Genomic DNA, 21,602 nt, shown 5'->3' with positions numbered 1-21,602 from the left:
CTGTCTGAGGCATCTGCAGTGATAGGTACTGCTTTATAGGGAAATAACACACAGCTGTGGGGTTCTCCCACTGTCCTTGTCCTCATTTTTAGTCTGTCTCTCACTCAGGAAGTGAGCTGGCCCGATGAAGAAGTGAAAACTGCTGACTTGTGTACAAAAATAATATTAGTTTCTCCTTTAAATGGCATCACTGTACTGCTCGTATCACTAACAAGACAGCAAAATAAAGCGCTGTAAATGGTTTTCCAATATGTAAATCAAGGGGGTGATGTCAGGTCAGAAAATTGTGTGAAACATATTTTCTTACAGCATAAAAACATCGTCAGTATAAATAAAATAAATCGGGATATCAAGTGGCAACCAGCTGGAGATGAAATCAAGACAAGAGAATACAGAAGGTTAAAAAGCCTTTATGTGATCAACTTGATCACTCCATATGTACAAGCGGCAGTACAGCAGACACTGAATTATGTCACACGACATGGCCACTCACACAGACCAGACACACCAGCCTCTGGGGTGTGTGGAATATCATCTATAATCTAGAAATACAGTCCTGAGGGACACATAGGAAATGAGTGTGTGTAATTGAAGGCATGAAAAAAGCATATCCCATTAATGAGAGCAGAGGAAGTGTCATGGCACAAATGACTCGGAGCAGGTTAGAGAGGTAACGACATTAGGTTGGGAAGAAAGTCTTTTGGGTCGTCTGTTGTTAACCATTATCTCCAGCTAATCACTGGACTTGCTAATTTTATGAAAACACAGTAAACTTTGATCAGTTGTATGTTTTACAGTTTTACAAAAGTTTATTTAGAGCAGCAATAAAGAATGACATTTAAAAATGATTACTGGGATACAAAAACGAGTATAAACACAGGCTTTCATGTAGACGCTCGCTGCTAAAACACAGTGTCAAAAATATTGAGTACTTTACACAAACAATATAAAACAACGAGAAAATAAAAACACTGTTTCTTAAAGTATGAGTTTTCAGTGAGGTCTCTAAAAACTAGGCGAATGTCTACATTTGTGGTAGATACCCTGCAAGTCACTTTGTGAACTATTGTCCTGGCAAATCTACTCTATAGCCTATTTAATATCAAAATATATTAGATATACTAAAATCAAGTACCAGATATGGCATTAAAGTTACTGAATCTAAAAAGGACATTATCACAAACCACCTTACACAGAGGAACTAAGAGTGAGTATTTGTACTTGAGCAATACTGGAAATGTTTTCAAATAAGCTGCACAAAGGTCAGAGTGACAGTTTTAAATGTCTATGGCAGTTTTGTCCTCTCTGGCTTGTCTGCTGCCCACCCGTCTCCGACCCTCCATCAGAAATGACAGCACTATCACCCAGCGCTGTGCTAGTGACCGCTGTCGTGCAGCGCTTTCGCATTGTTTAAAGTAGGTGGTTGTTCCAGTGGCGACAGCATCAAACTGCTCAGTTAGAAGCCACACCTCCCAGATGAGTGTCAGTCCATTCATGATCATCATTACAACAACCCAGAAATCCTCACCTAACAATGTGAGCCACAATGAGAAGCTGTGGCTGCCTCCAGGCATCTTGCTGTACAGGTAACTTATTCCCGTGGCAACAAAAAGAAGGTGGGCAGCCACCATGGAGAGGATGAAGACCAGGAACAGGCGGTGGTTACCTCGGCCAATGCACCGGTTGAGGAAAAGGCAGTGATGGTCGTAGTCTTTAATGCACATTTCACACAGCTTGCAGTGTTTAGTGTAGTCAGGCTGAAAGAGCTGTGATGAAGACAGGAGAAGGTCATCAAAATATTAGAAAGAAGTAATGCATTTTTATGTATAGACTTTACCAAAAAAAATGGACAGGGCTTTAAACCTGCATTCTTTCTAATGACCCACATAAGGCCACTCAAAAAAATGTGTCTGCTTGGTAATATTCAACTAATTTACATTTTTCATCCCAGAAAAAAAATGTATATGTGTGACACAAGCTGTACGGAAGAAGGATGAGAATGAAGATGACAGATTAATTTCAAAGCAAGAACTTTGATTCAGCGAGCTAAATTTTATAATCTGGAAATTTAAATCTTGCATATAAAGTTCTATTTCATTTAATAGTTTTTAATCAGATATTGGCTCTTTACATGATGTGTTACTGAGGGGCTCAATAGAGCTGTGGTTACAGATTTGCCTAACAAGCAAAACATCCGCGGCTTGATCCCGGGAGGAGACACAAAGCCATTTTTGATTCCATCAAGAAGAGCATCTGGCATAGAAATCAAACATGTGGAGCTACCTGCTGTGGTGATATTTGTTAAAAAGGGAGCAGACGAAAATAGGCAAAAAAACTGAAGTATACTAATACTACTACTACTAGTCAGTTTAGTCTTTCTAAACTAGATAGCTTCAGTACTGTGGTGAAGTTTACATCAATTTATGCTGTTGTAAGGAGACATCCAGAGCAGATGGTGATGATGCTGATTAAATTCACTTACTAAATTCTACCTTTTATACTAGCTTTAGGCTGTCTGAATCTGGAATCTATGTGCTAATGTATCTTGTTCAATTTTTTATTTTTGCTAAATCCACAGGAAACAGTGAATACTTGAGTAGCAGTACATGTCACAGCCTGTAGACAAAGAAAAATATATCAGATCTCACAAATCAAGTCATTATGTGACTTATTACCAAGTGATTCTTTTCCTCTCACCTCACTGCAACATCAGATCTTAGGGTTCCCCCACCTACCAAATCCCTGCATATATTACCTGGCAGCTCTGATATCTGTGGTCTTAACACACGTGCGTGAAGACCTTTTCTAATGTGAGGGGAGTTACAATTAGCAGAAAGGCTATGCATAAATTTCAAGATCTAAACAGAAAGAGTGATAATTAGAAAAATAACTACATACAATATAAAGTGTGGCATGTAAAACAAGTTACCAACATGCCCATATGAATGTCTCACCTCACAGTATGGACAGAACCTTTGTGGGCTCTGGTTCTTCTCCACCAGATCAGCGATACAAGAGAACCGAGGATCTGATTCTGCTCTGTCTAGTGTCCCAGGGTCTTGTGTCAGAACCTTACAGAATAACCCAAGGAGTATGGAAAAGTGGACCATCGACACCTGGGTTAAACTACTGGTTGGCCACACACATTCACAACATTAAGGATAAAAATTTTAATAGCACACTTTACATACATTTAAACAGACTCGGTAGAATACCAAATAAACTAGCTGCAGTTTACATCAGTGTTTGCTGGAATTCATATAAAATTGTAAAATGTATATATATGAAAATGTGAAAAATGTAACAGTCAGTAACCAAAGATTAGTGTAACCAATTCAAAATGGTAAATATGGTTAAATTTTCATCTTTTCCCTTTCCTGAGTTACACCATTTTTTTTTGTTTTCGAGTGGTTTATAATGTTGCAGTGAAGTTGAGTTTTGACTTCTTCTTCGCCACACCTGCCTCCATATCACCATATCCCTATCCTCTTTTCCTTCAACCCTCTGCATGTCCTTCTTCGTTCCATCTGTGAATCTCTCCCATGGTCTTCCTCGCTGCCCATATTTAGCATCCTTCACCCAGTGTATCCACTATCCCTCCATCTCAGCCTTGTATCTCTAACTTTGTCTCCAAACTGCTCATACTCTTTTCTAACCCTGTCCCTCCTGGTCACTTGCACCAAACTCTTAGCATCTTCATCTCCCCCACCTGTATTTTTGTCAGCGCCACCATCCACAAATAATACATCACAGCAGGTCTCACTACCATCTTGTAAACCTTCCCTATGACTCCATCTGTCACAAATAACCTTGTTCACTTTGATTACACCCAATGCTTTGGATGGTTGACCCCCAGGTACTTAAACTTTCACTACCTCTACTCCTCGCATCTTCACTGTTACACCTGCCTCCCTCTCATTCACACATGTATTCTGTCTTGCTTCTAATTACTTCCATTCCTCTTCTCTCCAGAGCACATCCACAGCTCTTCAGACTCCAGACTCACAATCACAATATCGTCTGCAAACATCGTCGTCCACGGAGACTGCTGCCTGACCTTATCTGTCAACCTGTTCATCACCAGTGCAAAGGAGAAGGGGCTCAAAGCTGATCCCTGATGTAATCCCACCTCCATCTTCAACCCATCTGTCACTCCTACCACACACCTCAACAATGCCTTGCTCACTATTGTCCTCACTCTCTCCAAGATTAGATTAAACAAAGGTCCCCTCTATCCTACATATCTCCATATGTGACTATTTGAATATAAAATGTAGTCACTTCATCATACAGTGGCATTCTGTTTTGTCATAAATAGTGTATGATTCTGATGTGTTCATCCATGCAGTTGAACAATTGTGCTGAACTCCTCCAAGACTCACAGCTCAGCTAACGTAGGTGTGTGAAAAGCTGAATTATCAAGAAATATGTATGAGCAAAAGACCTAGTATATGCTAGCTTTTCAAAAGGATATTAGGCATCATTTTTCCATAGAAGCAGAGCAGAGAATGGATCAAACCAGCAATGAGGGTTCCCAAGTAGATCGGGTTAGGTAACCTAGAAAGAAGACATATGCTATGTGATATAATAGCAGTAAAGGATGATTATTTACATGCACTGCAATTTTTGCCAAACCTTTGGTATGTGGTCATGCGGTGGTATTGTGTGAAAATGCTTCTGGCAAGCCATGGGAAGAGCAAACCACAGATTAAACCCCCATAGCCTCCCAGCATGGCTGCAATCAGCAGGATGGCAGCTCCACTCAGCGATGGAAAAAACAGTGTCCAGTAGTATAAAACTGTTAAGAAAGAAGAACACAAAACACCCTTTTACCTGTTTATAAGATCACATTCAGCATAAAACATCAAAAAAAAAAAAATCCAATTTCAGAGTTGTAACATGAACTGTTTTGCAATTATTATCTTTGTGTTTTTATTGTAAAATAAATGAATAGAGCTCATATACAGATCCAAATGTACCATGAGACTCTCTGGGCTTGTGGTGTATTGGCTCATTAATGTACCGACTCAGTAGTTTGGTGAGTTGCTGATGTCTAGAGAAAAAATACAGCAGAGTAATAATCAGCATCATAATCCCAAGAGAAAGATCGAATCAGGAAAAGCAAACATACTGGATATTTCATAGGTACCAAAGGATGCTAGAATGAAATGCAGCATCCTTCTAGTTTTATGAGGGGGGTGTCACATATTTCTGGAAGCAGCAGATTCACCTAAATGTTTTGCCCTGTTTGCTGAGCTCCAGTGGTGTCAGGCCGCTATGATTCTTCTGATGGAGCATCCCGCACCCTGTTCTCTGCAGTAGTATCCAGCACACTTCCACTCCACCCCTCTCTGCTGCGACGTGAAGCGCTGTCGCACCCTGCTGGTCAACTGCATCCACAGCACACCTCTGAAACATATTTGCAAATCCCAGAAAATGTACATAATTTGAGCCTTAGTTTACATTTTAAACAGTTTAAAAGTGGAAAAGTAAAAAGAAGAAAAAACAAATATTTGCAAAAAAAGTGAAAAAGATAAAAACACCAACAGAATGCCTATTATTTTCAGACGCATTAAAACAGGTACAGGCATTGGTGGAAATCACTGCTCAGGCTCTTGAAAACAGTCAGTGACTACACTTCAATGCTCCATCCCCAAAATGCAAGTTGAAACCATGCATTCATCATGCAAATATATACTCTGTGTGCTACATGCAACACACAGAGTGAGAGACAACCAGTCACACTATTTACATTATTAATAATCCATACTCTAAATGTTTGGGTTAAAGAAGCACAAAGATCAAAAGTTGACTAAAGCATAAAGTCACAGTACATTTTTGTATGATGACGTTCGTCATCCCGGCAGCTTTTACACAATATATATTTGACTCAACATTGTTATTAAAACTTTTAGATTGGGCATTATCTTGTGTATTACTGTGTAATAATACTGTTGCACAACTAAAGAGGGTGAAAGAGGCAGACAGTGAAAACTGTATCATACCTGGTCCTTGAGCAAATACCGAATAACTTCTGTGTTTCCTGTGGATGCAGCCAGGTGAAGGGGAGTCACCTGGTACATGTCTGTGTCTGTGAATCTAAACATTCCTGTCTCCCACAAATAGTGCACTGCAATGCTGGGAAAAACAACTAACAGTTAGTGCATGCATAATACAGTACTTTGCAAAAGTCACCCCACATTTCTTTATACTTTCCTTCCAAGAAGCCAGACTTTCTTCTCATTTTTATAAATGTCTTGAGCAATAGTTCTCCAGGCTTTCTGGAGGGTTTTTGTTTTTGTTTTAATTGAATTTTGGCTGCTTTTGCACTCATTTTCTGTTCAGGACATACAGGAATGTTCTGTCTGTTAACCCCCTTAACGCTGACCTGGACTAAAAATCAGTCCAATAGTTTTTTGGGTTTTTTTTGGAGTGATCAATGCAAATTTGGAAATGTTGGTTCTATCTATTTATGTTCAAATCAGTATACATACAGTGAGTGTCTACAGCCATCTGTAAAACTGGCAGAGGCTCTTTCATGGCATGGGACTGCATTTCAGCCAGTGGTGCTGGGAATCGTGTAAAAAATTATGAATGCAGAAAAGTACGGTAGGATTTTCATCCACCATGCAATACCATCTGGACAGTAACTGACTGTCAACAGCTTCTTTTGTCATTGTGACAATGATCCCAAACACCCTGCCAGTGCAGTAAAAGCATACCTGGATAGAAACACATATAGTAAAAGACTATCAGTGGACTGGGTTCACCAAAGCCCGGACCTTCTTATTAAAGCGGTGTGGAATTATTTTGACAGAAAATGGGAGCAAAGGCAGACAAGATTTAAGGAAGAGCTTTGAATGTCCTTCAAGAAGCCTGAAGAACAATTCCTGAAGTCATCTTAAAGAAATTCAGTTCAGGCTGTGTTGAAGAATAAAGGAGATATTAATGACTTTGAAACTTATTAGAACTGTATATCCTCTATGTCAACCTTATATACTGTATTTCTATTTCTATTTATGTTTATACATGTATCAATAGATCACTGCACCTATTTCCCATTCTTATAGCAAAATATAAAGAAATTAGGAGTGGTTCAGGGCTTTTGCATAGCACTGTATATATAACTGTGTAGTAGCCCATGGCAAAAACGACTAAGTTTGTGATACAATGTTTCATCCACTTACATGCTCCCCCCAGTGACCGCATGGTGCAGTGATGTTTTTCCCTGTAGGTCTATGAGACGTAAATCGGCCCCATACTGCATCATTTGATGTATGATGTAGATGTTCCCTTGCCTGATAGTAGTACAAAGTGCACAAGCTCAAATCAAGCTCTCACCTTGAAAATCCAGGCTTTAACTAAATATGCAGCTGCTGCTCACCTGCAGGCAAAATGAAAAGCTGTCTGTCCTGCATCACATGTCAGGTTAGGACCAGCTCCTGCACTAAGGAAAAGGTCGACCAAGGCTCGGTTACCATGCAGAGCAGCATAGTGGAGTGGGGTAAAGCCACCCCAACCTGAATGATGAGAAACGCATTTACATTACACAATCAAGCTTGATGACACTGACCTTCAACTCTGACTTTGACTAACAATATGAGACTGGCATAAATGCATCAACTGTCAGCCTGTTGACGCTGAAAGCCCTCTCAAGTTTGGGGGTTGGAGTAGTTCAGCACAATGTGACTTTGTGCTGTGTTGTCACTGGATCTGTCCATCTCTTCATCACAGGATCTGTGCCAGACCATCTCACAGAAGAGCTGCAGCAGAGTTAGGTTTCTTTTTGGCATTGTGGCAAAATCAAACCAAGAGAGACCAGAAAATGATCAAATATACAATAACATCCGGTAAAACTATAGTTAACTCCCAAACACATTTGCACATTATTCCAAAGTTCTAAAGCCAGGCATGGCAAACAGCATAAAGTGGGTATAAACGTTCTCTTTCTAACTAATGTTTCAGCAGTTTTCTCGCAATAAAATGAGGAAATTGAGAAATCCCGTCGCGATAAGGTTGAATAATGACCTTTTAAAAAAGCCAGATCTGAAGTTTGCACTGTATCTCTTCCTAGCTTACCTTTTTGCTTGAGTATAGATCGGTTACTCTGAACGAAGTGTATACACTCTTCAATATTTCCTCTCTGTATACAATCAAATATGTCCCCACCGCTGACGGAGGACACGGGCATCGGATGCATTATGATGGGTACACGGAGGCCACCTTCTAGTGTTACCACCGACAGAAACTGCAAAGGAAGCAAAATCAACTCCTGGGAAGCGGCGCTACAACATCATAAGGTAAAGTGAGAAGGGATCTCATGTATCGCTACAAAGCAACCGACATCTTTCATTGTGTCAAACTGATTGAGGCAATCCACGCCCTGGACACCGCATTGGTTGCAAGGTGTCACGTGGCCGCGCTTTGCCCAAAGCACGTGGTCGCTATAAATACCATGACGCCTCCAAAGTAAGCAGTAGAGCTGTGCTGTGCCGCGATACCAACTATTACTAATACCAGTACCAATACTTTAAAAACATAATAACAGCTTATGTGGGGGAAGCAGAATGTCGTTTTGAAAATAAAACATAGATGATCCTATTTCACGATTTCTTAAAAAATAAATAAAAATAACAGTCAAAGTAGCCATTCATTTTTCCTGACTCTTTGAATACCCCCCTTCCTAATTATCTCCCTTCATCTATTTTCTTGTGTTAATTTAGTCTTTCTCCATCTCTTCCTCACTTCTCCACAGATGGTGCATCAGGATCAGTTGTTGCTGGTACTACTGTTCATGGTGCAGCAGCCCAGATAGTTAACATGTTGGTTAATTTGACACATTGGGCTGCATTTCTTTTTCTTTTCTTTTCATTGTTTTATCTCAGCTTTCCATCTTTTACCCACTTCTTCCACACTGAACCTTTTCTACAAGCTGCATGAGCGTGCAGCAAAGGTAGAGGAGGGAATGGGCTGTAAGTGCTTGTATCCACTGGGTCGTTCTTCAGGCCGGCCCATCGGCCGAAAAGTGCATCGGGAAAATGCCCTGTATGCCAGAGTACCTGACTTAGAGGATAGAAACAACATATTGATCCGATCGCAATGCCAGTGTTGGTATCGATATTGTCGATATTTGGATGGCCCCGCCCACCTCTAGTAAACTGAAAGTGGCCTGGGGAACTTACCAGAATAGTGTAAAAGAAATGCAAACACCACGGTCATTTAATGGAAGTGTAAGGCATATACTGAAGGAAAAGAGAGCATGCCTTTTTTATTACTTGCCCCTTGCATTTAGTCGTGTAAGATTATGTAAGAATAGCATGGTTTAACCTATAGTGCTCAGGAGGTGAGCTTGTTGGAGTCGGAGGCTAAAATAAGAGTCCAGCTTTTTAACTTCAGAAGGAGCTCGTCAGTTACACATGTCGTCAGCTTACAAAGGTTGGTTAACACTTCTCGTTTTGAAAGTGGTTACTATATGACAGCTTGACCCTACAAAAGAGAGGGCAACTTTGACTGGGGAGCTGACTCATATGTGTGAAAACGTATGTGTGATTTCCATAGCCACACTGTTATCTTTACTCTTTAATTTGCATTCGCTAATTCTGGAACCCTCTTTAAGTGCAGGCATTTTCACTTGTGATACTGAAGAAAATATAATTTGATCAAACATTATTCAGCTTTAAATATTGTTCAGCTTTAAAGTTACTGTGCAACTGTGTAATAAAAATATGCGCTCACGACTTTGGCCTTGAGAGCGATAAGAAGCGATCGCCTCATTCTGCAGGTGCAAGATATCTGCAAGCGAAGAGACTAGAACACCCAAGGCCGCTTTCCTTTTATGGAGTTGTTTTTCTGCTAATGCAGCACTGTCCTCACAACCCCCTCCTGTAAGTTTTAGAGAATATATACCCATCCTCACAGCAAATATTAGGAATCTCCTGATGTGAGCTGTTTGAGAGGTTGTCTCTGTCTCAATAAAAGTTCACTGATTCCCCCATCTGCTGCAGGTGTCCGGTTGTCTTCATTCTCCGCCAGCCTGGTTAAGTCAATTCCTCCTTAACATCTAAAAGAACCTATTTAATGAAGGAAGACGGGTTCACTTTGTGTTTAATATTATTCTATTGCTGTTGTTTTTTTTATATCCTTCAATTGGCGTCACGAACAGGATCCGCTCCAGGCCAAACTGGAACGGGTGGGAGGACATCGGCCGTGGTCTGAGTGAACGGAGTTTGGACAAAAGCTGTGTGCACACAAAAACAAGGTAAGCAGACCTTTTATTTCTGCTATATTGAACATTATAAAAATACTTAGTGTCCAAACTCCTAGTAATTCATAACCAAAATTGTCTGGCTTACTTAAGGCTTGTTGAGAATCAGACAAGTGAATAAGAGATAAGTGAATAAGAAATAAGTGAATAAGTGAATAAAGATAAGAGTGAACTGAGGTCTGACCACGGTTGCAGCCGACGGGTTGCTCTCCGGTGTCGGATAAATACCTCAGTGCAGGTCTGGGACCTTGAAAGGGTTTATTAGTAACGCCTTTCTAAACAAATTAAAAGGTTAAAGGCCTTGAGAATATTTTTTAGTAATATTCTCTAAACTACAGAAGGGTTAGGAAGGCCCAGAGGACTTTATTAGAAAAGATCCTCTAAAACTTAAAAGGAGAAGTACTGGTTGGAGTCCAAAGGAGGGGTCCCTTTGATCAATAGGAGAAAACGGATCTCTTCTTAAAACCCCAATGATTTTAGTGTTTTAAATGTTTTGATGTTCTGTTTGATATTGGACACACATAAATACACGCTGAATGCTTGCTGTGGAACACTGGGCAGGACAGTTTGGTTCTCCGTGTTCACAGATTACACAATTAAAGGAACTAGGTTCCTCTTTTGGTTAAAATAATACACCACACATAGAATTTTTTTACACATTTATTACATACATAAGGAGGGTAATGAGTGACTGCAGGTAATGTATGAAGTGTGAATGAGACGTGTGAACAAGGTGACAACCAACTAGCACCCCTATCAGGAAGCTCTAGGCAAGGTTACCCGCCAGACTCCGGTTTGGTAGAAGCTTGGTAACACCTGAAGGGATATTTCAGTGCTGACTCACCTTTAAAGCAGCGCCCCAGCTGTTAGTGCCTAACATAGGCAGAAACCCAGCTGGCCCAAATTCTCCTTTAAAATCAATAAATAGAACATAAATTACCGGTGTGTGTAAATAAGTTGTATAAATCTGTTAGATCTGAAACTCCTGCTAAAAAACTTCCTCTCTACAACTCTTTTCTCTTCTCTCCCTCTTTCTCTCAGTTGGGATTCTGTGTGTGTATGTGTGCTGGAGAAATAAAAAAAAAGGAAAAGGGTCTCTCTCTGTCTCTGTGAGAGGAAAAAGGTGGGGGCCGAGTGAGCCCGCGGGGCCGAGCGGGTCCGCGGGAGCGAGCGTGTATGCTGTATGAGGAAGAAGGGAGTGAGAGGGAGCGAGTGAAAAGAGTAATCGAGTATTTGGTGATTTTTTATTATTTCAGAGGCACTGGGTAAGAGTTTTGACTTTAGCTGTGAGAGTTGTGAAAAGAGCAGGTTTTTCTTTTGTTGTAGACTGTGAGTAATCGGTGTTTTTCTGCCTATTGTGCTGCGTGGAAGACACAGAAGTGTAGAAATGTTTGTGGTTTATCTTTGTTTGACGTTTTATATAGAGTTGGTTGATTCAGGGTGATTTCTCCCGTTTAAGGGAGGAGTTGCATTGTGGTTATGTTAAAGCTTTGCTGTAGGGGTATGTGTGTGATTTTGTGCTGGCTTCGCATGTTTAAATGGATGCATAGAAGTTTGTCAGTGAGAAATTGTTATGGTGGGGTTTTAAAGTTAGTAAAGAGTCAAACAACGCCCACTGTTTTAAAAAGGCCCAAAACATCATAAAAGACACCTCACATCCTGGCCACTCCCTGTTCGAACTGTTGCCCTAAGGCAGACGGTACAGGGCAATCAGAGCAAGGACTAATAGACTCAAACACAGCTGTTATCCAACTGCAATAACACATCTGAATACTACAAAAATGTCCACCATGCCACTCTTGTGTTAATCTATGCACGGTCTGAAGCATGACGGTGGGAATACTTAGTATTTTAAGTATTCTATCTATTTTATTGATTGAATTTTATTGTTTTTTTATATTTGATATTACTAGGGATGATGCAATGATCAGGGACCATTCTTAATGTCGTCGGTCTCATGACAATGACAATAAAGTTTTTGATTTTGATTCTGATTCTGAAATACACCCTCCTCAAGAGTTCAATGATTTAGGCAGTTATGTTTATACAAATACTAAATGTATGTTTAGTGTCTTCATACAGGTGTTTTTTCTTAACCTGGAAGCCTGAGTACGGCAGCAGAAGACAGGCCAAGCTTTGGCTAAAATTCACGGCTGGACACCAGAGTTGTCCTCACCCCTCCCGGTAAAACAAAAAAGAGAGAATGTAGTTTGAGGCAGGTTTTTCTCGCTGACCTGCTCTGGGTGCTGTGTCCCTGAATCTCACCAGTGTTAACCTCTGGCGGAAGACATGGAGAAAAGGAAAAGATGTTCCTGGTAAATCACTGAAACAAATAAAACCACACACAACCAGAGAAAGATATGAGAAGGGTGAGGAACAGACACATGTGCGTGTTAGAGAAATGCCTCGTTTGAGAAAAAGTTAAAGTAACCCATATACAGACGCACCCATACATGCAATGAAGAAACAGCTTACATACATGTGCACGTACATGCAAGGTTAAAGTAGCGACACTTAACATACACCTGTTTTTAAATGATATAGTTCATACATTACTGACAATTAAACGCTTTGGGTTGCAGGACAACAACGTAACGTCAAAAGACAAAGACACTGGTCTGAGGATTAAGTGAGGACACGACAAATTTAGTGGTTAAAAGGGTCGACTTGGGACATGTTTTTGTTGATTGTTTAAGACAAATGACTACTGAATGATAGGAAATTCCTTTTTAGGTTTCTAAACAGGATCTTAAGAATTTTAACACGTACCTGTGTTGTCCTGTCAACTTGAGGGGTTATGAGTTGATTATATGGAGAAAAAAAAAAAAAAAAAAAAAAAAAAAAAAAAAAAAAAAAAAAAAAAAAAAAAAAAAAAAAAAGGGGGGAGACGAGATCTCGTTGTTTCTCCCCTCTCGGGATAACACAGCCAACACAGCACAGCCAACACAACATCATTTTCCTGTTCGCCTGTTTTGTTTTGTTTTTGTTTTTTCTGAGAGCCGAAGCTGACCTGGACTCCTACCCTCCCCTCTACCATCGTTGCCCTCTCCGCGACCATCTTTGACCCTTTGACCCCTGAAGGCCACAGCAGCTGGACTCACAACAACAACTTGAGGATGTCAACAGTGCTGCAAAAGAGTAATCTCATGCAGCAGAGACGGAGAGCACTAAACCTAAAGCCCGTTTCACTACACGGGGGAAATTCCCAGGCTGCGTCAGCTGACAGAGCTGTGACGAGACGCGCATTAAGCCCGGAGGAAAAGGGACGGTGAGCAGAAGGATGCTGACCTCTGAGAAGAGCCGAACAGCAGAGCTGCAGAAGGCCGTGGAGCAAAGTAAGGAAGATGCAGGCAGCTGCAACAACGGATGAAAACAGACCCAAAGAGGAGGGGAGGACCCTAGGCCATGCGTCAGGCCGCTGGTTTACCTAAACTACAGAACAGGAAGGTGATGAACACAAACATATACCAACACACGAACACACACTTCTGCATGCGCCTACTTAGAATGAAGGGAAACACACACATGAACACTTATGCACTTGTTGAGGGAGTAAAAACTGATACATACCCATGCACTAAAATCAAAATGTTGATTTAATTTACTAAGAAGTGACACACAATGCTCTAGCTGCTGCAATGAAGAATGCTTTACTGACAAAGGCTCAATGCTGCACACAACAAAGTCAAATACAGAATTTGCTATAATAATAAGCCCAGAGGGCATTTGTGTGGTCTGGGGAGCAGAGTCCGGAGCGGTTTGGTTATGAAAATGATGCCCGTGCGAGATATCTGGGGCTTAAGGCCTCGACTTAATTGTTTACTCTACACTAAAAAGAAAAGAAAACACTCTGAGCAGTGGTGCAGAGTGAAAACGAGGAATTAACAGTGTGAGTTTTATTTCAGAGCGCCACGTCATTGTGATGGAGATTTAATAAAGGAGGAACACACGGACAAAGAAGAAGAGAAGGGGGGGCAGCCCTTGAACGCGATTGCCTGAGGCATTAAAGTTCTGTACTAAATTCTGGTTTCCAGTGTGAGAAAAGTCACGCAGTGCCAGTAGTAGAGCTAGGTTGAGTGATGATTCTAAATTACTGTAAGTAAATCATCGTACACCGTTCAAGTTTCATGATAACGGGGATCTAGACTTTGTTGAACCCTAGGCAATTTGAACAGGTAAAAGTCGAGTGACCAAGTAGCAGTTGAATAAAAGTCATTGAATAAGTGTTGAAATAAACTGGCAGAATTAAGAGAATTAAAACATTTCAAGAGCTCAACTTACTTAATGGTTCAATTTTGTTTCACGAACGCAAAACATATAGGTTTATGAATATGAAAAGGTTGAGGTGGTGTTGATTTGACTCTGTGTAGGTTTAGGTTGGTATTTTTATTGATGGGAAGAATATTCAGTGACAAGTCCTAAGACCCGGGCGTCTGCATTTTGTTTTTGTTATTTTTCATTTTATTTTGTTTTATATTTACTGATTTTTGTTTGTGAATCTTTTCTTTAAGCAGATCTGCACATCGGAAATTACAAGCATTACACGTCGGCGAGAAAATTGTTGTAAGTGAGTTTCTCCGCATTGAAATGGGTTCTGGAGGAAACACTTGTGGGGACAATTAGAAACGAGAGTCCCTGTTTAAAAAAGGATTCAGCGAGGTAATCCAAACTCAAGTTCTTGTTTCTTTTTGAGATGACGTCATTTTGCTGAGTGTGGAAACTAGATGCGACGACAGGTTTCACTATCAGCAAAGAACGGATGAATGGATGAAAGACTGGGAATAAAAACAAACGGACTGACTGGTAAAAGATGACAAGACTTGACCATGACTCAAGGTTAACCACCTCCACCTAGATAGGATAAAAGGGTGGATGAATTTATGTGGGTTTCTTTTACAGGAGTAGAAGGATGACAAAATATTCGAGGATGAGTGAACCTGTAAATGCCATTTTTGTGTCTTGTGTTGCTTACAGAGGTAACTGCGCAGCGTTACCATTTACATTTTCTTCCCTACAGGGTTACAGTTTTAATGTTTTTCTATTACAGGATTTCTGGGCGGATGTGTGAAGAAACGGTGTTTATGGGTTAGGAGTTGGGGATGCTATTACACTGTATTTACAGGAAATGTTTTATAGCACCTATGGAATGAGGATGCCTGACTACGGTCAATGTGCTGCTAATGTTTGCTTTGCTTTGGTGAGAGGGGTGCAGTAGAAAACAGACAAGTGACATGAAAACAAGTAATAATAACAAATAACAAATTTGGGGACAGTTTGACCTAGAGCCCACTAACTGGCCATTAGGGGCTCTCTCTCTCTCTCTCTCTCTCTCTCTCTCTCTCTCTCTCTCTCTCTCTCTCTCTCTCTCTCTCTCTCTCTCTCAGGTTGTTGCTTTTTAACTCCTAGAACACGCCCTTGGCGAGGTGGGGGGAACTGGACCACCTTTCTGTGCCCCATCATCCTCTATTAGACGACATCCAAGCTAAGTAAACATGTCTTGGCCCTTTCCCCCTGAAATGACAGGCAGGCAAAGATGTTGCGTCTTTGTTTGCTTCCTGGCCCTGGGTCTCATTCCCATTGGCATAATCCTGATCTGTGAAGGGCCCCCGACACTTCTGACACCTTCAAGTTCAAAAGCTTCGCCCCCTTCTGACAGTCCCAATCTGACAAATGTAGCCCCTAGGGTCTTGCCCACCACTTCCTCTCCAGTTTTGCCCACGCCCGATCCATTTAGAAAGAAACGAGACACGGTTACCTCCTCGCCAACGGATGATGAAAACTCTGATCGTGAGGGTGACGAACATTATCGTCTTTCTCTTGTTTAAATTCTTCTAGAATGGTTGTTTCTCTGTGGTGTTTTGTATTAGGTTTGTTATTAATTGTTTCCCTCACCCACTTCCTCTTGAAGGATATATCTGGTTGAACTGTGTCTGGTCGGGTTGTGAGGGTTAAGCGATGTTCTCAGGGTCTCCGGACCTAAGCCTGAGCGAATGTGTACTCCCACCACTGGATATAAATTGTTTTTTTTTTCCACACCCCTTCCTCACGTTTTACCATATTCACTTTTGAATGTCCTTAGCAGTTACCGTTCTGAGTTTATTTTACGGTTGATTTATTCTTTCACATTTTCACGTTTATATCTCTCATTATTATAGTAGACTCTGTACTCTCCACATTTTTATCATTACTTATGTTTTTTAGTTGCTGGGTTACAGGAACTGTTAATTTTGTGTCTCTACCCTGGTTGCACTAACTCGTTGTATCCGTGTGTGCAGGACAGCTGTTACTGCTTTCATCGGGAACCGAGACTGCTTGCAGCCGACCCCTGGGCAGGGTGGTGCCTGGACTCTTTTCTCCTCATCTGCAATGACAGATAAAGACAAATGATAAGACCCGAGGAGTTTTTCGAGCCAGGCTTCGACACGTCTCTGTGTTCCTTTGAATGTTACTTATTTTTGTGTGTTGACCCATTTAAGATGGGTCAAAAGGGGGATTTGAAGAAAATATAATTTGATCAAACATTATTCAGCTTTAAATATTGTTCAGCTTTAAAGTTACTGTGCAACTGTGTAATAAAAATATGCGCTCACGACTTTGGCCTTGAGAGCGATAAGAAGCGATCGCCTCATTCTGCAGGTGCAAGATATCTGCAAGCGAAGAGACTAGAACACCCAAGGCCGCTTTCCTTTTATGGAGTTGTTTTTCTGCTAATGCAGCACTGTCCTCACAACCCCCTCCTGTAAGTTTTAGAGAATATATACCCATCCTCACAGCAAATATTAGGAATCTCCTGATGTGAGCTGTTTGAGAGGTTGTCTCTGTCTCAATAAAAGTTCACTGATTCCCCCATCTGCTGCAGGTGTCCGGTTGTCTTCATTCTCCGCCAGCCTGGTTAAGTCAATTCCTCCTTAACATCTAAAAGAACCTATTTAATGAAGGAAGACGGGTTCACTTTGTGTTTAATATTATTCTATTGCTGTTGTTTTTTTTATATCCTTCAATACTTAATCTCAGTACTAATACTGAGCTATGCGGAAGGACATTGCTAAGCCATTTTCTTTGCTACATCAGCGTCTCTGCTCTCTTTACTGAAAAACACCGGTTCACTTAACTTATCAAGCTTGAAAGTCTGTGTAATTTTGAGCCTTTTCTTTTACTCCCAACTGCTGTTGATGACACGTTTCTGTATCGTCAATACTCACAAGATGGCGCCGTTTAGTCATTTAGCTAAACACTTCACAAGTGCCGCACACGTCTGTGTGCAGAGTTTCTGCTGTGGTTATTGGCTTTAATTCACATTCACGAATTGTGGTGTGTTCTGCAACGTTGCTAAAGGCTAGTTTCTGTATTTAAAATACTACTTTAGCATATAAATACATCAACTGTCAACTTGCATGGGTTGCTCTTCTCATAGGTTGGTTTTGAAAAGTCCTTCCTAAACACAAACAGTCCAGCCATTCTATTTATTACCAGCAAACAAACAAAAAGCACTTTGTTTCCAATTGTTTCACCAGCAAGTCAATTCCTTCACGCCAATTCGTGACTAAAAGCCAGGTTTGTGGCTTTTGTTGGTGAGTCATGGGCCATGCCACTGTGATTAAATATCACAATAACCTTACAAGACCGGTCTATAAAAAGAAAAGGGACGTTTCTTTGAGCTGCAGTGGGAGGGCCTCATCTAGCCAGCTAAACAACTGTTATTTCACTTCTGCTTCTCTAAGGAAGTGGGAAAGCACATGACTCGCACCAGCTGATTTGAGTTGCTCAAAGTTCAGTCTACTTGGTGGAGATTAGTAAGAGGCGGGTACTTTTACAAAGGGGGCTGCAATGTATGCACTAGTCATGTCTTAGCAGGTTTCTTCTTGTCCATTCCTCCTGACATGGGAACAGAAACAGACCACTCAAGTAGTTGGAATAACACAGCACAGATGACAACATCACCTTAGTGCCAGGAAACCCCCAGATGGCTCTTACACAAACTCAGGTAAAGAATGATCTGTTGCATCTAAGTATTCATGAATTTTGTGGGAAATATGAAAAATGTGTTGGCTTTAAGTTAAGCCCTCTGATTCTTACCACCATTGTTCGTTATGAGTACGTGATTCAAAATGGAAAGTAGTCGAAATAGAGCGACTATAATATGGAAACGACACTCTGGCTACAATTGCCATGCAGTACAATGGCATGAATGTTTAGCAGTAAAACTCCTCACCTCCTGATATGCTGTTAAGCAGAAGTGAAACACATTGCCTCGCAGTATTTAAATAAAGGGCTTATTCAGAGTCACTTACTCCCAACAATGTTGTCCTATTATAAGGATAACAAGCTTTTGATTTTGGAAGTGCAGTTGTATTGAATTGACTTAGGAGTGCTTATTGTGTCATTTTCACACGAGCGATAACTGGTGCTGGTCATTTAACACTACACTACCGGCCTATTCTTAGCAAAAGATCAGTCTTATTTTTTTGACAAAGCAATGGTGCGTGTGAAGCGTGAAAAGTATCACACAGTAGCTCTCAAAGTACTGAAAGTTGGACATCCTTTGTAAAATGCAGACCCTTCATAAAGATGGTAATCAGTAAATGAGAATGGCACATGACTGCCAGTGGTTTGTCCTTCTGCCTATTTCTGAATTGAGACAGTGTGACCAGGGTTGACGGCAGAAGGTTTAGCTTGGGACAAATTAAACTGAGTGACACAAGTGAAGAAAATGTGATTAGATAATATTGTGAAGATTATATAACCTTGCTGTATCTAAAAAGAAAAAAGATGGAACTGTCATATATATATATTTTTTTCTTACCCCCTCCAGGAGCAAACCTTTAGAGGGGAGAGGATCAATAAGGAAACTGGAGAGCTGAGTGCTTCGGGAGAGTTAACAGTCTCTGTGGAGTTGAAGTCAGAGAAAGTGGAGGGCTCTTGTAGCAACCCTCAACTCACACAAGTGCTCAAAGAACAACTGCAGGAGCTGAGAATTCAAACAGCCTGTACCCCTGACCACAGAGCTGTTACTCTGGAGCAAAGAAAGGACCATCTGCGGAAAGTCCTGCCTCTATACATACAGGTATAGACCACTATAAGCAAATAAGTGCATACTTGCCACGGATTGTTCTTCTGTTTATTGTTTTCAGAATTATGTCTTGCACCTCAGTAGTCTACCAAGCATGTTATGTATTTCTGAATATTGTATAACACAGAACAAATTTTCTTCTTGAGAGCCTTTATTAGATTATGTCATTCCAGTTTGCAGTGGGGCCTAAGTTCAAATTTATAATCAACTTTGAAATGGGTAAGTAGATTGCTGGAGACAGTGTGGCATCTGGAAATGCTTCAAACCACAGGAATGAAGACTTAAAGCAACATTAGATGACAGTCAGATGTTTCAACCTTAGGTGATCTTATCACTGAGTGGTTCCAGAACTATTGTGTATGTTGTTCCTGTATCTTTAGATAATAATAAAAAAACAAAAACTCCTTTAAATTGGTGGCTTCATGCCTTACTTTGATTAACTGGTGAAAGAGGTTTTTCTGTTTTTTCCTCTCTCGATGCATCCCAGTTATGAGGAACCCTTACTGTTTTTTGTAACACTTGCATGCACTGTTTCACCACTGTGCTCTTACAAATGCAGACATAATTAGTCTCCATACAACCACACGGAACCTGATGGCTGTGTGTGGTTGTATGTGAAAACCTCACAACCTCATAAGTCCATCTTTAGCAAACTAAGTAAAATCTGATATTTTCTCATGGAACTGAAGACTGTATAGTGTGTGGTACCTTTCATTATTTATAGTATAAAACAGCGGTCTAAATGTAATATTTTACTTAACTTAATGCCAAGTACTTAGTTAAGTAAAATATTAGTTATCTTAATGTCAAGCTGACGAGATTGGCTACTGAGAGGCAAAAATCGGTTGCATTTTAACTTACTCTTACACTCAGTTTCAAAGTAATTCGCAGAGAGAACTCTTATTAATTAAATTAGTTACATCAAACATGTTGATAGTACATCAAATCCAAATAAATATTTCTGTTCTCAGTTTTTACTTAAAGGTTTTCAGAGAGGTATTGGGACTGTATTTTGTTGTATAGAGAGGGAAATGGTGTGCACAACATGTAACTTAGTACATGGCTACATTTACAAAAATCAGCTTCTTCTTCGTCTTCTTCTTCTTCTTCTTCTTCTTCTTTTATTAGTCTTTTATTTATCCAGGTAAAACATCTCACTGAGATTAAAAATCTAATTTCCAAGAGAGACCTGGCATCATGGCGACATAAGTCAAAATACATGTGATGGTTTCTATCCTCTTCGATTCCAGGCCTGTGAAGATGGTGGCCGATTTGAAGGTTTGGACATCAAGGAGCTCGCAGCTCTCACCGCTGACACTGTCATCAGCATTGTCCACAAGAGACTGGCAGACAGACCTGCAGGTACTGCTTCTTACAGTAAATATAGCACAGTAAATTAAGACTTTGGGACTTTCCTCCACCTACTTCTGCTATTTCTGGGTGTCGCTGTTTTTTTCAGTCAGTTATTTTGGCCACTTGGTAAATGGGATGCATATTGAAAATCAAAAGCATACAGTACAGTGTAATGCAGACTGTTCTAAAAAATTATGAAAACACAGAAAGAGGTTACCACTTTTCTGGTTTTATATTTCTATTTCTCTGTCTCTCTCCCGTCTTACTCTCTGTTCCAACTGTTGCCCGTTGTTTATGAAACTGTATATTTCTTTAGATAAGAAAGAGAAAGTTATTTGAGGAAGTAAATGCTTCTTCTTTTTGACACGTGATTTAATTTAGAAAAAGGCCAGCGTGGTCCCTGTAGTAGCTTATTAGTGATTTACCTCTTCTCAAGTTTAACCTTCATTTCATTTTAAATGAGTTTACTAGAAACTGTTGTGTATTAAATAAATTCAATTTAGTTATACTTTACTGAAACACTTCTAACTTAAAAAAAATCTGTTTGTTAATTTGGATTTATAATTATGCCAGCTAAGCACATGGTAAAGAACTAAATTGAGCAAAACCGCCGTATTTAACTGTTTTTGAGTTGCATTAATGCCTTCAGATTGTCACAATAAATCTGTTTAATTTGTTTGTTTTTAATCTCTCAGAGGAGGCCCGTGAAAAGGTGGTGCAGTTCTTCAAGAGGCCAGATAATGACACAAATCATGAAATGGAAGAAAGTTTAGGATGGCTGCTGTTAAAGTCTCTCTTGCTGCTTACAGCTGACAGCTCAGTGAGTCATTAACAGTTTTAAAGCATAGTAAAGTTTCAGTCGGGTTGCTACTCCATATTTTTAGTTGATCAGGTGAATTAATTATGTGTTTGTTT

At 40.3% G+C, this 21,602-nt stretch overlaps 2 protein-coding genes across 4 annotated transcripts in view; one reads left to right on the top strand and one right to left on the bottom strand.

The window, feature by feature from the left end:
* Positions 1 to 394: 394 nt before the first annotated feature.
* LOC113034587 (putative ZDHHC-type palmitoyltransferase 6) lies at positions 395 to 8,401 on the bottom strand. The gene is made up of 10 exons (XM_026189276.1): positions 8,080 to 8,401; positions 7,385 to 7,520; positions 7,188 to 7,298; positions 6,006 to 6,138; positions 5,231 to 5,409; positions 4,980 to 5,053; positions 4,636 to 4,798; positions 4,475 to 4,557; positions 2,955 to 3,145; positions 395 to 1,766 (listed from the first exon to the last, which is right to left on the bottom strand). Exons 1-10 carry the CDS (start codon positions 8,198 to 8,200, stop codon positions 1,278 to 1,280), a joined length of 1,680 nt encoding a protein of 559 aa, XP_026045061.1. The 5' UTR covers positions 8,201 to 8,401; the 3' UTR covers positions 395 to 1,277.
* A 757-nt stretch (positions 8,402 to 9,158) lies between these two features.
* wdfy4 (WDFY family member 4) overlaps positions 9,159 to 21,602 on the top strand; it is a 46,110-nt gene continuing 33,666 nt past the window's right edge. The window contains exons 1-5 of one of the 3 annotated variants that reach the window (XM_026189274.1): positions 9,159 to 9,435; positions 18,155 to 18,248; positions 19,077 to 19,328; positions 20,585 to 20,696; positions 21,383 to 21,507. In XM_026189274.1, the coding sequence (XP_026045059.1) occupies positions 18,228 to 18,248; positions 19,077 to 19,328; positions 20,585 to 20,696; positions 21,383 to 21,507 (510 nt within the window). In that variant the 5' untranslated portion in view covers positions 9,159 to 9,435; positions 18,155 to 18,227. Of the gene's footprint in view, positions 9,436 to 17,587; positions 18,249 to 19,076; positions 19,329 to 20,584; positions 20,697 to 21,382; positions 21,508 to 21,602 lie in introns of those variants that run through there. The other 2 variants (XM_026189275.1, XM_026189273.1) reach the window with 2 other exon arrangements.

The sequence above is a fragment of the Astatotilapia calliptera genome, chromosome 13 (genome assembly GCF_900246225.1).
Source record: "Astatotilapia calliptera chromosome 13, fAstCal1.2, whole genome shotgun sequence".
NCBI classification, from domain to species: domain Eukaryota; kingdom Metazoa; phylum Chordata; class Actinopteri; order Cichliformes; family Cichlidae; genus Astatotilapia; species Astatotilapia calliptera.
Note: the sequence above shows the minus strand (reverse complement) of the source record. Positions and strands in the feature narration are given on the sequence as shown.